At 54.8% G+C, this 17877-nt stretch overlaps 1 protein-coding gene across 1 annotated transcript; it reads left to right on the top strand.

Annotated features, from left to right (window-relative positions):
* Nucleotides 1–254: 254 nt before the first annotated feature.
* LOC138358887 (PAX-interacting protein 1-like) lies at nucleotides 255–16611 on the top strand. The gene is made up of 2 exons (XM_069317238.1): nucleotides 255–292; nucleotides 15153–16611. Exons 1-2 carry the CDS (start codon nucleotides 255–257, stop codon nucleotides 16609–16611), a joined length of 1497 nt encoding a protein of 498 aa, XP_069173339.1.
* The last annotated feature ends 1266 nt before the right edge of the window (nucleotides 16612–17877 follow it).

Below are 17877 nucleotides of genomic sequence, written 5' to 3'. Positions count from 1 at the left end.
TCTACGTACCTATTTGTCTCAGATTCCAGAGGCAGAACCATGTCACAAAATAGTGAACAATATGATAATGCCTTGCTTGCTAACCCAACACTTGAGGGGCAGGGAATGGCCGCCGGCGGCGCCCGGGTCGCCCCCGTACCGGCGCCCCACTAACTGACCGTAAGCTCACTTGCGCTCAACCTATCTCTCCTGCGAATGTATTAAAGAAATTTCGTCTATAATGTCATTGAGAGTTGGTAGTGAGGTCTCGCAAGATGGAGATGGAAGGGGTGTACGACCCAGTGCGTGGCGGGTAATTAATTCAGTTGTGGAGGACGAGTCATGGCCCTCAAACAAAGTAGCAGCGGAGGCTCGCCGGTCAGCTGGAGACGAACGGGTCTACCATTGGTTCTCGCACTTGCTTATAGTCAATATGTTGCTTATGAGTGAGTGCATATGTGACATACTAATTTATTGTGAATATTCGAGTTGACCTTGAAATGCTGAATACAAAACTACAACCTAACCTAACCTTCTTAGTATGTTAAGATGTTACAATTAGTACTGAACCTATACCTATATTGATATTACAGTTTTATAAAAATAATAAAACTAAAATATTTAAATAAATTGTAAAGTAACTCAGGATATTGTCCAATTTTGTATAAAATCTCTATTGTTTAATAAAACTGAGAGGAAAAGTTAGTGCCTTGAAAAAAATATGGCTTTGAATATGTCACATATGTACTTATTTTTAAGCGAAATAGTGACTATAAGCAATAAGTCATATATGTGCTGTCTTGTGCGAGAGCAGGTTGCCCATTGGGGAGGTGCAAGATGGAGCCTTTCCCTAATGCTGCTCAGGGGTAAGGTGCAGCCTTCCCCTAATGCTGCTCAGGGGTAAGGTGCAGCCTTTCCCTAATGCTGCTCAGGGGTAAGGTGCAGCCTTTCCCTAATGCTGCTCAGGGGTAAGGTGCAGCCTTTCCCTAATGCTGCTCAGGGGTAAGGTGCAGCCTTTCCCTAATGCTGCTCAGGGGTAAGGTGCAGCCTTTCCCTAATGCTGCTCAGGGGTAAGGTGCAGCCTTTCCCTAATGCTGCTCAGGGGTAAGGTGCAGCCTTTCCCTAATGCTGCTCAGGGGTAAGGTGCAGCCTTTCCCTAATGCTGCTCAGGGGTAAGGTGCAGCCTTTCCCTAATGCTGCTCAGGGGTAAGGTGCAGCCTTTCCCTAATGCTGCTCAGGGGTAAGGTGCAGCCTTCCCCTAATGCTGCTCAGGGGTAAGGTGCAGCCTTCCCCTAATGCTGCTCAGGGGTAAGGTGCAGCCTTCCCCTAATGCTGCTCAGGGGTAAGGTGCAGCCTTCCCCTAATGCTGCTCAGGGGTAAGGTGCAGCCTTCCCCTAATGCTGCTCAGGGGTAAGGTGCAGCCTCCTCCCTGTGTGGCTCTTTAGGGGTGGTGCTGCCCAACCCTAGCTTGGCTCGTTGGGGAGTTGAGAACGAAGCCAACTATACTACGAGACCCTTTACGACCTGACAGAAACAATGGGCAGAGTTTCTTTCACCCTATGCCCCTGTTACCTAGCAGTAAAATAGGTACCTGGGTGTTAGTCAGCTGTCACGGGCTGCTTCATGGGGGTGGAGGCCTGGTCGAGGACCGGGCCGCGGGGACACTAAACCCCCGAAATCATCTCAAGATAACCTCAAGATAGGGCTATATCGCCCTGCATCCTCATATAAAAACCTTTTATACCCTAAACATGTCGCGTCGAGGATATCAAGTCCAATAATTCGTCGGTAAGGAAACAAAAATAAAAAAATTTATACAAGAAAATAATATTCAACATGATTTTTGTTATGAAATTCTCATGCTGGGAATTTGTAAGTATGCGGTCACTGGAAGTGTTGCAGCAGAGAGTTTGGAAATAATTGTCGTCAAGCGGCGACCTCCGCCAAGAGTATTACAAGACACTCATCATGTCTTACAATATGTGAATGGTGGTACACAGTCTCCTCAGCTTGGTGCTTACTTTAAATAATTACTTCAAATATTAGCCAGAGATTGTATATAAGGATTGGTCGTGACCTACCACTGTACCACACACACTTGTGTGACGCTACCAGTACCACTGTACCACACACACCTGTCTGACGCTACCAGTACCACTGTACCACACACACCTGTGTGACGCTACCAGTACCACTGTACCACACACACCTGTCTGACGCTACCAGTACCACTGTACCACACACACCTGTGTGACGCTACCAGTACCACTGTACCACAGACACCTGTGTGACGCTACCAGTACACCTCCCAGAAGATAAACGTAATGGCCTGTTTACATTTCAATGATATATTGCTAAGGTAACTTATAAGGTAACTTATAAGGTAACCTCTAAGGTAACCTCTAAGGTAACCTCTAAGGTAACCTATAAGGTAACCTTCACCTCAGGTTGTGAAGTTACGAAACGTCACAAACTGTGCATTAAACCCCAAAGAAGGCTCCCATGATCAAGGAAAGATGTACATGTTTCGTAAGCGGTTGGGCAAACGCCTGCCCGGTGACCCCCTCAGCCAGGTGCGGAGCGGTCATTACGCAAGCCTCAGGTGAGAATTAGCGGACGCGCGGTCACCTGGTGACCTCGTGACGCGCGTACGAATAGCGTATTAATACCTCCGGTTTGTGTATTCACTTAAGCGACGACGCTAGCTGCGCCGCTGGCCGCGCTCTGACGTCACTTTTGATAGCGTGAGAAGTCGAGGCCGCTGGCCGCGCTCTGACGTCACTTTTGATAGCGTGAGAAGTCGAGGCCGCTGGCCGCGCTCTGACGTCACTTTTGATAGCGTGAGAAATCGAGGCCGCTGGCCGCGCTCTGACGTCACTTTTGATAGCGTGAGAAGTCGAGGCCGCTGGCCGCGCCCTGACGTCACTTTTGATAGCGTGAGAAGTCGAGGAAGCTGGCCGCGCTCTGACGTCACTTTTGATAGCGTGAGAAGTCGAGGAAGCTGGCCGCGCTCTGACGTCACTTTTGATAGCGTGAGAAGTCGAGGCCGCTGGCCGCGCTCTGACGTCACTTTTGATAGCGTGAGAAGTCGAGGCCGCTGGCCGCGCTCTGACGTCACTTTTGATAGCGTGAGAAGTCGAGGCCGCTGGCCGCGCTCTGACGTCACTTTTGATAGCGTGAGAAGTGGAGGCCGCTGGCCGCGCTCTGACGTCACTTTTGATAGCGTGAGAAGTCGAGGCCGCTGGCCGCGCTCTGACGTCACTTTTGATAGCGTGAGAAGTCAACCGGAATTTGAATGCTGGAGATTCGACCCTGGACAAAAAAGGGGGGCTTTTTAGGGGGAATTTTTTGTCCAGTATGGAATCTTTTTTTTTTTTCAGGCTTTGTCAGTCTTGGAATTGTAAACCCTGTATGGAATATATTATTTTCATAGGTTTGTAATGTCAGCTGGCGTGGTATATTATGACGTCATCGGTATACACAACACACAGCTTAGTATACACTCTAGAGTATAATGATACAGGAGAGTAAACTATACTATTTAAGGGTTTATAATACAGCAAATAGGTATAACATTTTCAAGGTTGTATTATACAACAAATTATACTACGCTATTTCAGGGGTGGTATAATTCACCAAATTAGAGTATAACATTCCCCATTTCTTAACCTGGCGAGGCAGTATACCCCTGAGGTATACCTGGTGAGGCAGTATACCCCTGAGGTATACTTAGTGAGGCGTCCAGCAGACTAGGGCCACCCGGTGAGGCGTCCAGCAGACCAGCGACACTTGGTGAGGCGTCCAGCAGACCAGCGACACCTGGTGAGGCGTCCAGCAGACCAGGGACACCGGGTGAGGCGTCCAGCAGACCAGCAACACCGGGTGAAGCGTCCAGCAGACCAGGGACACCTGGTGAGGCGTACAGCAGACCAGCAACACCGGGTGAAGCGTCCAGCAGACCAGCAACACCGGGTGAGGCGTCCAGCAGACCAGCGACACCGGGTGAAGCGTCCAGCAGACCAGGGACACCTGGTGAGGCGTACAGCAGACCAGCGACACCGGGTGAGGCGTCCAGCAGACCAGGGACACCTGGTGAGGCGTCCAGCAGACCAGCAACACCGGGTGAGGCGTCCAGCAGACCAGGGACACCTGGTGAGGCGTCCAGCAGACCAGCAACACCGGGTGAGGCGTCCAGCAGACCAGGGACACCTGGTGAGGCGTCCAGCAGACCAGGGACACCGGGTGAGGCGTCCAGCAGACTAGCAACACCGGGTGAGGCGTCCAGCAGACCAGCAACACCGGGTGAGGCGTCCAGCAGACCAGCAACACCGGGGTGAGGCGTCCAGCAGACCAGCAACACCGGGTGAGGCGTCCAGCAGACCAGCAACACCGGGTGAGGCGTCCAGCAGACCAGCAACACCGGGTGAGGCGTCCAGCAGACCAGCAACACCGGGTGAGGCGTCCAGCAGACCAGCGACACCGGGGTGAGGCGTCCAGCAGACCAGCGACACCGGGTGAGGCGTCCAGCAGACCAGCAACACCGGGTGAGGCGTCCAGCAGACCAGCAACACCGGGTGAGGCGTCCAGCAGACCAGCAACACCGGGTGAGGCGTCCAGCAGACCAGCAACACCGGGTGAGGCGTCCAGCAGACCAGCAACACCGGGTGAGGCGTCCAGCAGACCAGCAACACCCGGTGAGGCGTCCAGCAGACCAGCAACACCGGGTGAGGCGTCCAGCAGACCAGCAACACCGGGTGAGGCGTCCAGCAGACCAGCAACACCGGGTGAGGCGTCCAGCAGACCAGCAACACCGGGTGAGGCGTCCAGCAGACCAGCAACACCGGGTGAGGCGTCCAGCAGACCAGCAACACCGGGTGAGGCGTCCAGCAGACCAGCAACACCGGGTGAGGCGTCCAGCAGACCAGCAACACCGGGTGAGGCGTCCAGCAGACCAGCAACACCCGGTGAGGCGTCCAGCAGACCAGCAACACCGGGTGAGGCGTCCAGCAGACCAGCAACACCGGGTGAGGCGTCCAGCAGACCAGCAACACCGGGTGAGGCGTCCAGCAGACCAGCAACACCGGGTGAGGCGTCCAGCAGACCAGCAACACCGGGTGAGGCGTCCAGCAGACCAGCAACACCGGGTGAGGCGTCCAGCAGACCAGCAACACCGGGTGAGGCGTCCAGCAGACCAGCAACACCGGGTGAGGCGTCCAGCAGACCAGCAACACCGGGTGAGGCGTCCAGCAGACCAGCAACACCGGGTGAGGCGTCCAGCAGACCAGCAACACCGGGTGAGGGGGGGTATCACCCCCACCATCACCCGCTGTAGGGGGGGCTATGGTTGAGTGGACAGCGCTTGGGACTCGTAATCCTATGGTCCGAGTTCGATCCCCGGCGATGGCAGAAAACAAATGGGCAGTTTCTTTCACCCTGATGCTCCTGTTAACTAGCAGTAAATAGGTACCTGGGAGTTAGTCAGCTGTCACGGGCTGCTGCCTGTGTGTGTGTGTGTGTGTGTGTGTGTGTGTGTGTGTGTGTGTGTGTGTGTGTGTGTGTGTGTGTGTGTGTGTGGAAAAAAATAGTAGTTAGTAACAGTTGATTGACAGTTGAGGGGCGGGCCGAATCAGCGGAGTTTAACCCCCACAAGCACAACTAGGTGAGAGCCCAGTACCCCACCCTCACCCACCCAGTACCACCACCCTCACCCACCCTCACCCGCCCTCACCCGCCCAGTACCCCGCCCTCACCCGCCCAGTACTCCACCCTCCCCCACCCAGTACCCCGCCCTCACCCACCCAGTACCACCACGCTCACCCACCCAGTACCACCACCCTCACCCACCCAGTACCACGCCCTCACCCACCCAGTACCCCGCCCTCACCCACCCAGTACCCCGCCCTCACCCGCCCAGTACCTCCACCTGCTATACCCATTGGTAATATAATATTCAACAAGTGAAGCTAATCTCGCACAGTTGGTAATACATAGAGGTTTTGTTACGTATAATATGAGTATATTAGCGGGTATGTCTTGTGCTGTGAGCGAGTATAATACCTGTGTTAGGCCGCAGACAACTGGCTGCTGGCCCTCAGTGACTGCTGCCCCTCAGGGGCTGCTGGCCCTCAGGGGCTGCTGGCCCTCAGGGGCTGCTGGCTCTCAGTGGCTGCTGGCTCTCAGTGGCTGCTGCCCCTCAGTGGCTGCTGGCCCTCAGTGGCTGCTGCCCCTCAGTGGCTGCTGCCCCTCAGTGGCTGCTGGCCCTCAGGGGCTGCTGGCCCTCAGGGGCTGCTGGCCCTCAGTGGCTGCTGCCCCTCAGGGGCTGCTGGCCCTCAGTGGCTGCTGGCCCTCAGTGGCTGCTGGCCCTCAGGGGCTGCTGGCCCTCAGTGGCTGCTGCCCCTTAGGGGCTGCTGGCCCTCAGTGGCTGCTGGCCCTCAGTGGCTGCTGGCCCTCAGTGGCTGCTGGCCCTCAGTGGCTGCTGCCCCTCAGGGGCTGCTGGCCCTCAGTGGCTGCTGGCCCTCAGGGGCTGCTGGCCCTCAGTGGCTGCTGGCCCTCAGGGGCTGCTGGCCCTCAGTGGCTGCTGCCCCTCAGGGGCTGCTGGCCCTCAGTGGCTGCTGGCCCTCAGTGGCTGCTGCCCCTCAGGGGCTGCTGGCCCTCAGTGGCTGCTGCCCCTCAGGGGCTGCTGGCCCTCAGTGGCTGCTGCCCCTCAGGGGCTGCTGGCCCTCAGTGGCTGCTGCCCCTCAGGGGCTGCTGGCCCTCAGGGGCTGCTGGCCCTCAGTGGCTGCTGGCCCTCAGGGGCTGCTGGCCCTCAGTGGCTGCTGGCCCTCAGGGGCTGCTGGCCCTCAGTGGCTGCTGGCCCTCAGGGGCTGCTGGCCCTCAGTAGCTGCTGGCCCTCAGTGGCTGCTGGCCCTCAGTGGCTGCTGGCCCTCAGGGGCTGCTGGCCCTCAGTAGCTGCTGGCCCTCAGTGGCTGCTGGCCCTCAGTGGCTGCTGGCCCTCAGTGGCTGCTGGCCCTCAGTGGCTGCTGGCCCTCAGTGGCTGCTGGCCCTCAGTGGCTGCTGGCCCTCAGTGGCTGCTGGCCCTCAGGGGCTGCTGGCCCTCAGGGGCTGCTGGCCCTCAGGGGCTGCTGGCCCTCAGGGGCTGCTGGCCCTCAGGGGCTGCTGGCCCTCAGTGACTGCTGGCCCTCAGGGGCTGCTGGCCCTCAGGGGCTGCTGGCCCTCAGTGGCTGCTGGCCCTCAGGGGCTGCTGGCCCTCAGGGGCTGCTGGCCCTCAGGGGCTGCTGGCTCTCAGGGGCTGCTGGCCCTCAGGGGCTGCTGGCCCTCAGGGGCTGCTGGCCCTCAGGGGCTGCAGCCTGCTTTGTGTATCTAATATTTTTAATAAGATTCAGCTTTTGGGAACAAAAAGTAGCAAATAGCACGGGCTATGGTGAGCCCGTAGTGGACTTACCTGGCACAGGAGCGGGGCAAGTAGCGCGGGCTATGGTGAGCCCGTAGTGGACTCACCTGGCACAGGAGCGGGGCAAGTAGCACGGGCTATGGTGAGCCCGTAGTGGACTCACCTGGCACAGGAGCGGGGCAAGTAGCACGGGCTATGGTGAGCCCGTAGTGGACTCACCTGGCACAGGAGCGGGGCAAGTAGCACGGGCTATGGTGAGCCCGTAGTGGACTCACCTGGCACAGGAGCGGGGCAAGTAGCACGGGCTATGGTGAGCCCGTAGTGGACTTACCTGGCACAGGAGCGGGGCAAGTAGCACGGGCTATGGTGAGCCCGTAGTGGACTTACCTGGCACAGGAGCGGAGCAAGTAGCACGGGCTATGGTGAGACCGTAGTGGACTTACCTGGCACAGGAGCGGGGCAAGTAGCACGGGCTATGGTGAGCCCGTAGTGGACTCACCTGGCACAGGAGCGGGGCAAGTAGCACGGGCTATGGTGAGCCCGTAACTTACCTGGCACTGGAGCGGGGCAAGTAGCACGGGCTATGGTGAGCCCGTAGTGGACTTACCTGGCACAGGAGCGGGGCAAGTAGCGCGGGCTATGGTGAGCCCGTAACTTACCTGGCACTGGAGCGGGGCAAGTAGCACGGGCTATGGTGAGCCCGTAGTGGACTCACCTGGCACAGGAGCGGGGCAAGTAGCACGGGCTATGGTGAGCCCGTAGTGGACTTACCTGGCACAGGAGCGGAGCTGTTATGTATGGTTACGAACTGCTTCAACTCCGTTTGTCTCAGTGGTCATATATTGTATGGTCCTGACCTTGGCAGGGTCAGGTGGGGCTCGTACGCTGTAACCTGGTGCCACCCACAACAGTCTGGTCTGCAGGGACCACCACCTCATCTCCCGCCTACTTCACATTTATGTCACTCTGCAATTGCCAAGAGCAATATAAATAGCAACAGTAAGTCATTCGCAACATATATGTCTATCTTACGCTTGAAACAAGACAGTGATCCCACGTCGATTAAATCACCACACACCAATAACCAGATGTGACAGATGTGCCTTAAACCAGCAAATAATAGAATCAAGTAGAGGAGAAAACCCTCCCAGACCTTTATTTTCACTTTATTTTCACTTTATTGTCATATTAGTGAAGAACTTAATGATTATAAATACCTGTTACTCCGAGCACAACCTGGGGCCAGATTCACGAAGCAGTTACGTAAGTACTTACGAACCTGTACATCTTTCCTCAATCTTTGACGGCTTTGGTTACATTTATTAAACAGTTTACAAGCATGAAAACTTGCCAATCAACTGTTGTTATTGTTATAAACAGCCTCCTGGTGCTTCGGAGCTCATTAACTGTTTAATAATTGTAAACAAAGCCGCCAAAGATTGAGAAAAGATGTACAAGTTCGTAAGTGCTTGCGTAACTGCTTCATGAATCAAGCCCCTGATCTGAGTTGAGAGAAGGATGACAACCAGCCTCCACAACCAGCCTCCACAACCAGCCTCCACCACCAGCCTCCACAACCAGCCTCCACCACCAGCCTCCACAACCAGCCTCCACAACCAGCCTCCACAACCAGCCTCCACAACCAGCCTCCACAACCAGCCTCCACAACCAGCCTCCACCACCAGCCTCCACAACCAGCCTCCACAACCAGCCTCCACAACCAGCCTCCACAACCAGCCTCCACAACCAGCCTCCACAACCAGCCTCAAATCCCTGAGAAGAATTAAGCAAATTAGATTTTAATAAAAGAGATTAACAAGGAACTAATAAATACCTCACATGAATAAGCTGTGAAGAGCAGGTAGGTAAGACAGTCTTCACTGTAGGTAAGACAGTCTTCACTGTAGGTAAGACAGTCTTCACTGTAGGTAAGACAGTCTTCACTGTAGGTAAGACAGTCTTCACTGTAGGTAAGACAGTCTTCACTGTAGGTAAGACAGTCTTCACTGTAGGTAAGACAGTCTTCACTGTAGGTAAGACAGTCTTCACTGTAGGTAAGACAGTCTTCACTGTAGGTAAGACAGTCTTCACTGTAGGTAAGACAGTCTTCACTGTAGGTAAGACAGTCTTCACTGTAGGTAAGACAGTCTTCACTGTAGGTAAGACAGTCTTCACTGTAGGTAAGACAGTCTTCACTGTAGGTAAGACAGTCTTCACTGTAGGTAAGACAGTCTTCACTGTAGGTAAGAGAGTCTTCACTGTAGGTAAGACAGTCTTCACTGTAGGTAAGACAGTCTTCACTGTAGGTAAGACAGTCTTCACTGTAGGTAAGACAGTCTTCACTGTAGGTAAGACAGTCTTCACGGTACACAAGACAATCATCACAGTACACAAGACAATCATCACAGTAGACAATCATCACAGTACACAAGACAATCATCACAGTAGACAATCACCACAGTACACAAGACAATCACCACAGTACACAAGACAATCATCACAGTAGACAATCATCACAGTACACAAGACAATCACCACAGTACACAAGACAATCATCACAGTAGACAATCACCACAGTACACAAGACAATCACCACAGTACACAAGACAATCATCACAGTAGACAATCATCACAGTACACAAGACAATCACCACAGTACACAAGACAATCACCACAGTACACAAGACAATCATCACAGTAGACAATCACCACAGTACACAAGACAATCATCACAGTACACAAGACAATCACCACAGTACACAAGACAATCATCACAGTAGACAATCATCACAGTACACAAGACAATCACCACAGTACACAAGACAATCATCACAGTAGACAATCATCACAGTACACAAGACAATCACCACAGTACACAAGACAATCATCACAGTAGACAATCATCACAGTACACAAGACAATCATCACAGTAGACAATCATCACAGTACACAAGACAATCACCACAGTACACAAGACAATCATCACAGTAGACAATCATCACAGTACACAAGACAATCACCACAGTACACAAGACAATCATCACAGTAGACAATCATCACAGTAGACAATCATCACAGTACACAAGACAATCACCACAGTACACAAGACAATCATCACAGTAAACAATCATCACAGTACACAAGACAATCACCACAGTACACAAGACAATCATCACAGTAAACAATCATCACAGTACACAAGACAATCATCACAGTACACAAGACAATCATCACAGTAGACAATCATCACAGTTCACAAGAGAATCATCACAGTACACAAGACAATCACCACAGTACACAAGACAACAATCACAGTAGACAATCATCACAGTAGACAATCATCACAGTACACAAGACAACAATCACAGTAGACAATCATCACAGTAGACAATCATCACAGTACACAAGACAATCATCACAGTACACAAGACAATCATCACAGTAGACAATCATCACAGTTCACAAGAGAATCATCACAGTACACAAGACAATCACCACAGTACACAAGACAACAATCACAGTAGACAATCATCACAGTAGACAATCATCACAGTACACAAGACAATCATCACAGTACACAAGACAACAATCACAGTAGACAATCATCACAGTAGACAATCATCACAGTACACAAGACAATCATCACAGTACACAAGACAACAATCACAGTAGACAATCATCACAGTAGACAATCATCACAGTTCACAAGAGAATCATCACAGTACACAAGACAATCACCACAGTACACAAGACAACAATCACAGTAGACAATCATCACAGTAGACAATCATCACAGTAGACAATCATCACAGTAGACAATCATCACAGTACACAAGACAATCATCACAGTACACAAGACAATCATCACAGTAGACAATCATCACAGTTCACAAGAGAATCATCACAGTACACAAGACAATCACCACAGTACACAAGACAACAATCACAGTAGACAATCATCACAGTAGACAATCATCACAGTACACAAGACAATCATCACAGTACACAAGACAATCATCACAGTAGACAATCATCACAGTTCACAAGAGAATCATCACAGTACACAAGACAATCACCACAGTACACAAGACAACAATCACAGTAGACAATCATCACAGTAGACAATCATCACAGTAGACAATCACCACAGTACACAAGACAATCATCACAGTACACAAGACAATCATCACAGTAGACAATCATCACAGTTCACAAGAGAATCATCACAGTACACAAGACAATCACCACAGTACACAAGACAACAATCACAGTAGACAATCATCACAGTAGACAATCATCACAGTAGACAATCACCACAGTACACAAGACAATCATCACAGTACACAAGACAATCATCACAGTAGACAATCATCACAGTTCACAAGAGAATCATCACAGTACACAAGACAATCACCACAGTACACAAGACAACAATCACAGTAGACAATCATCACAGTAGACAATCATCACAGTAGACAATCACCACAGTACACAAGACAATCATCACAGTACACAAGACAATCATCACAGTAGACAATCATCACAGTTCACAAGAGAATCATCACAGTACACAAGACAATCACTACAGTACACAAGACAACAATCACAGTAGACAATCATCACAGTAGACAATCATCACAGTTCACAAGAGAATCATCACAGTACACAAGACAATCACCACAGTACACAAGACAACAATCACAGTAGACAATCATCACAGTAGACAATCACCACAGTACACAAGACAACAATCACAGTAGACAATCATCACAGTAGACAATCACCACAGTACACAAGACAACAATCACAGTAGACAATCATCACAGTAGACAATCATCACAGTACACAAGACAATCATCACAGTAGACAATCATCACAGTTCACAAGAGAATCATCACAGTACACAAGACAATCACCACAGTACACAAGACAACAATCACAGTAGACAATCATCACAGTAGACAATCATCACAGTACACAAGACAATCATACACAATATCATACACAACACCTCCCCCCCCTTGTGTATAATTTCATACTAAGACCACATTAAATTAAGACGTATGAAGATAGTCTTTTAAAGACGCGTGTGGGTCTTAATAAAGCCTGATGTGTAATGGGAATATTTACATCAGTCTATTAATGAGCACATCGCGGTGTGGCCGCAGGCAGAGATGTGAATATTAAGGTGTGTGTGTGTGTGAGGGGGCGGCGGGGAGGGGTTGAGTGCGTGCTGTGTGTGTTTAGGGAGACCCTGGGGGTGGGGAGGAGACGTCAGCCACCCTAGGGCCATATTTAGGGCTTGTCAGCCACCCCAGGGCCATATTTAGGGCTTGTCAGCCAGCCCAGGGCCATATTTAAGGCTTGTCAGTCACCCCAGGGCCATATTTAGGGCTTGTCAGCCACCCCAGGGCCATATTTAAGGCTTGTCAGTCACCCCAGGGCCATATTTAGGGCTTGTCAGCCACCCCAGGGCCATATTTAGGGCTTGTCAGTCAGCCCAGGGCCATATTTAAGGCTTGTCAGTCACCCCAGGGCCATATTTAAGGCTTGTCAGCCACCCCAGGGCCATATTTAGGGCTTGTCAGCCAGCCCAGGGCCATATTTAAGGCTTGTCAGTCACCCTAGGGCCATATTTAAGGCTTGTGAGTCACCCTAGGGCCAAATTTAAGGCTTGTCAGCCAGCCCAGGGCCATATTTAGGGCTTGTCAGCCAGCCCAGGGCCATATTTAAGGCTTGTCAGTCACCCTAGGGCCACATTTATGGCTTGTCAGCCAGCCCAGGGCCAGATTTATGGCTTGTCAGCCAGCCCAGGGCCACATTTGGTGCATATCAACCAGCCCTGGGCCACTTTTAGGACTTGTCAGCCACTACCAACCTCCCCACCCCCACAACCACACTACCAGCCCATCCCCACCCCCACAACCACACTACCAGCCCCTCCCCACCCCCACAACCACACTACCAGCCCATCCCCCACCCCCACATTACACTACCAGCCCCCCACCCCCACAACCACACTACCAGTCCACCCCACACCCACAACCACACTACCAGCCCCCCCACCCCCACAACCACACTACCAGCCCCCCCCCCACCCCCACAACCACACTACTAGCCCCCCACCCCCACAACCACACTACCAGCCCCTCCCCCCCACAACCACACTACCAGCCCCTCTCCACCCCCACAACCACACTACCAGCCCCTCCCCACCCCCACAACCACACTACCAGCCCCTCTCCACCCCCATAACCACACTACCAGCCCCTCCCCACCCCCACAACCACACTACCAGCCCCTCCCCCACCCCCACAACCACACTACCAGCCCCTCCCCCACCCCCACAACCACACTACCAGCCCCTCCCCCACCCCCACAACCACACTACCAGCGTCTCCCCACCCCCACCCCCACAACCACACTACCAGCCCCCCCCACCCCCCACAACCACACTACCAGCCCCCCCACCCCTACAACCACACTACCAGCCCCCCCACCCCCACAACCACACTACCAGCCCCCCCCCCACCCCCACAACCACACTACCAGCCCCTCCCCCACCCCCACAACCACACTACCAGCCCCTCCCCCCCCACCCCCACAACCACACTACCAGCCCCCCCACCCCCCACAACCACTCTACCAGCCCCCACCCCCACAACCACACTACCAGCCCCCACCCCCACAACCACACTACCAGCCCCCACCCCTACAACCACACTACCAGCCCCCACCCCCACAACCACACTACCAGCCCCCACCCCCACAACCACACTACCAGCCCCCACCCCCACAACCACACTACCAGCCCCCACCCCCACAACCACACTACCAGCCCCCACCCCCACAACCACACTACCAGCCCCTCCCCCACCCCCACAACCACACTACCAGCCCCTCCCCCACCCCCACAACCACACTACCTGCCCCTCTCCACCCCCACAACCACACTACCAGCCCCTCCCCACCCCCACAACCACACTACCAGCCCCTCCCCACCCCCACAACCACACTACCAGCCCCTCCCCCCCCCCACAACCACACTACCAGCCCCTCCCACCCCACAACCACACTACCAGCCCCTCCCCACCCCCACAACCACACTACCAGCCTCCCCCCACCCCCACAACCACACTACCAGCCCCTCCCCACCCCCACAACCACACTACCAGCCCCTCCCCACCCCCACAACCACACTACCAGCCCCTCACGCCCACAACCACACTACCAGCCCCCCACCACCCCCACAACCACACTACCAGCCCCCCACCCCCACAACCACACTACCAGCCCCCCCCCACCCCCACAACCACACTACCAGCCCCTCCCCACAACCACACTACCAGCCCCACACCCCCACAACCACACTACCAGCCCCCCACCCCCACAACCACACTACCAGCCCCTCCCCACCCCCACAACCACACTACCAGCCCCCCACCCCCACAACCACACTACCAGCCCCCCACCCCCACAACCACACTACCAGCCCCCCACCCCCACAACCACACTACCAGCCCCCCACCCCCACAACCACACTACCAGCCCCTCCCCACCCCCACAACCACACTACCAGCCTCCCCACCCCCACAACCACACTACCAGCCCCTCCCCACCCCCACAACCACACTACCAGCCCCTCCCCACCCCCACAACCACACTACCAGCCCCTCACGCCCCCACTGACCCCAAGGGTGTGCGTGAGAGCCTCGGGCTTCGACGGAAGTACTGGAACGTTGCTATTTCCTTACTGGCGCCTCGTGCATTCCTCACCCTGCAGCAGCACACCCTCGCCCTGCAGCCAGCAGCACACCCTCACCCTGCAGCAGCACACCCTCGCCCTGCAGCAGCACACCCTCGCCCTGCAGCAGCACACCCTCGCCCTGCAGCAGCACACCCTCGCCCTGCAGCAGCACACCCTCACCCTGCAGCAGCACACCCTCGCCCTGCAGCAGCACACCCTCGCCCTGCAGCAGCACACCCTCGCCCTGCAGCAGCACACCCTCGCCCTGCAGCAGCACACCCTCGCCCTGCAGCAGCACACCCTCGCCCTGCAGCAGCACACCCTCGCCCTGCAGCAGCACACCCTCGCCCTGCAGCAGCACACCCTCGCCCTGCAGCAGCGCACCCTCACCCTGCAGCAGCACACCCTCGCCCTGCAGCAGCACACCCTCGCCCTGCAGCAGCACACCCTCGCCCTGCAGCAGCACACCCTCGCCCTGCAGCAGCACACCCTCGCCCTGCAGCAGCACACCCTCACCCTGCAGCAGCACACCCTCACCCTGCAGCAGCACACCCTCGCCCTGCAGCAGCACACCCTCGCCCTGCAGCAGCACACCCTCGCCCTGCAGCAGCACACCCTCACCCTGCAGCAGCACACCCTCGCCCTGCAGCAGCACACCCTCGCCCTGCAGCAGCACACCCTCGCCCTGCAGCAGCACACCCTCGCCCTGCAGCAGCACACCCTCGCCCTGCAGCAGCACACCCTCGCCCTGCAGCAGCACACCCTCGCCCTGCAGCAGCACACCCTCGCCCTGCAGCAGCACACCCTCGCCCTGCAGCAGCACACCCTCGCCCTGCAGCAGCACACCCTCGCCCTGCAGCAGCACACCCTCGCCCTGCAGCAGCACACCCTCGCCCTGCAGCAGCACACCCTCGCCCTGCAGCAGCACACCCTCACCCTGCAGCAGCACACCCTCGCCCTGCAGCAGCACACCCTCGCCCTGCAGCAGCACACCCTCGCCCTGCAGCAGCACACCCTCGCCCTGCAGCAGCACACCCTCGCCCTGCAGCAGCACACCCTCACCCTGCAGCAGCACACCCTCACCCTGCAGCAGCACACCCTCGCCCTGCAGCAGCACACCCTCGCCCTGCAGCAGCACACCCTCGCCCTGCAGCAGCACACCCTCACCCTGCAGCAGCACACCCTCGCCCTGCAGCAGCACACCCTCGCCCTGCAGCAGCACACCCTCGCCCTGCAGCAGCACACCCTCGCCCTGCAGCAGCACACCCTCGCCCTGCAGCAGCACACCCTCGCCCTGCAGCAGCACACCCTCACCCTGCAGCAGCACACCCTCGCCCTGCAGCAGCACACCCTCGCCCTGCAGCAGCACACCCTCGCCCTGCAGCAGCACACCCTCACCCTGCAGCAGCACACCCTCGCCCTGCAGCAGCACACCCTCGCCCTGCAGCACCTCCTTCCATATAGCACACCTGAACGTACACAGGCGTTTGATTGACAGTTGAGAGGCGGGACCAAAGAGCCGATGCTCATCCCCCGCAAGCACAACTAGGTTAGTACCCCCCCCCCCCCACACACACAGATATAAGATACAAGGTATCATCTGGGAGATGAAATACTTCAAGAGTCAGAGAAAAAGACCTGGGGGTTGATATCACGCCAGACCTGTCTCCTGCTGCCCATATCAAGAGGATAACATCAGCGGCATATGCCAGGCTGGCCAACATAAGAACGGCATTCAGAAACTGAGTGCCCAAATGAGCCACAGAGATATTAGAAAGAACTTTTTTAGAGTCAGAGTGGTTGACAAATGGAATGCATTAGGAAGTGATGTAGTGGAGGCTGACTCCATACACAGTTTCAAGTGTAGATATGATAGAGCCCAGTAGGCTCAGGAACCTGTACACCAGTTGATTGACGGTTGAGAGGCGGGACCAAAGAGCCAGAGCTCAACCCCCGCAAGCAAATTAGGTGAGTACACACACACGAGGACTGCACTCTGGATTTCAGTAAGATGATCAAAGTGCAGCGCCGAAGGCAGTATAATAGAGGCCAGGAGCCAGATTCACGAAGCAGTTACGCAAGCACTTACGAACCTGTACATCTTTTCTCAATCTTTGGCGGCTTTGTTTACAATTATTAAACAGTTAATGAGCTCCGAAGCACCAGGAGGCTGTTTATAACAATAACAACAGTTGATTGGCAAGTTTTCACGCTTGTAAACTGTTTAATAAATGTAACCAAAGCCGTCAGAGATTGAGGAAAGATGTACACGTTCGTAAGTGCTTGCGTAACTGCTTCGTGAATTTCCCTCCCCCCCCCAGAGGTTCCTGGCAGGGTCTCCAGCTTTTTCTACTGGATCTTATCACACCACCACCAGCTGCTGCTGCTGCTGCTGCTGCTGCTTCTGGCAGGTTCATACTGGTCATTCTTTATGGTATAGAGTCAATCTTTGTGTGTGTCCTGTGTCCTGAATGTGTGCTGAGTGTGTCCTGAGTGTGTCCTGGGTGTGTCCTGAGTGTGTGCCGAGTGTGTCCTGAGTGTGTCATGTGTGTGTGTCCTGAATTTGTCATGTGTGTGTGTCCTGAGTGTGTCCTGGGTGTGTGTCCTGAATGTGTGTCCTGAGTGTGTCCTGAGTGTGTCCTGGGTGTGTCCTGAGTGTGTGATGAGTGTGTCCTGAGTGTGTGTCCTTAGTGTGTGCCGAGTGTGTCCTGAGTGTGTGTCCTGTGTGTATCCTGAGTGTGTGTCCTGAGTGTGTCCTGTG

The sequence above is a fragment of the Procambarus clarkii genome, chromosome 87 (genome assembly GCF_040958095.1).
Source record: "Procambarus clarkii isolate CNS0578487 chromosome 87, FALCON_Pclarkii_2.0, whole genome shotgun sequence".
In the NCBI taxonomy this organism is placed as follows: domain Eukaryota; kingdom Metazoa; phylum Arthropoda; class Malacostraca; order Decapoda; family Cambaridae; genus Procambarus; species Procambarus clarkii.
Note: the sequence above shows the minus strand (reverse complement) of the source record. Positions and strands in the feature narration are given on the sequence as shown.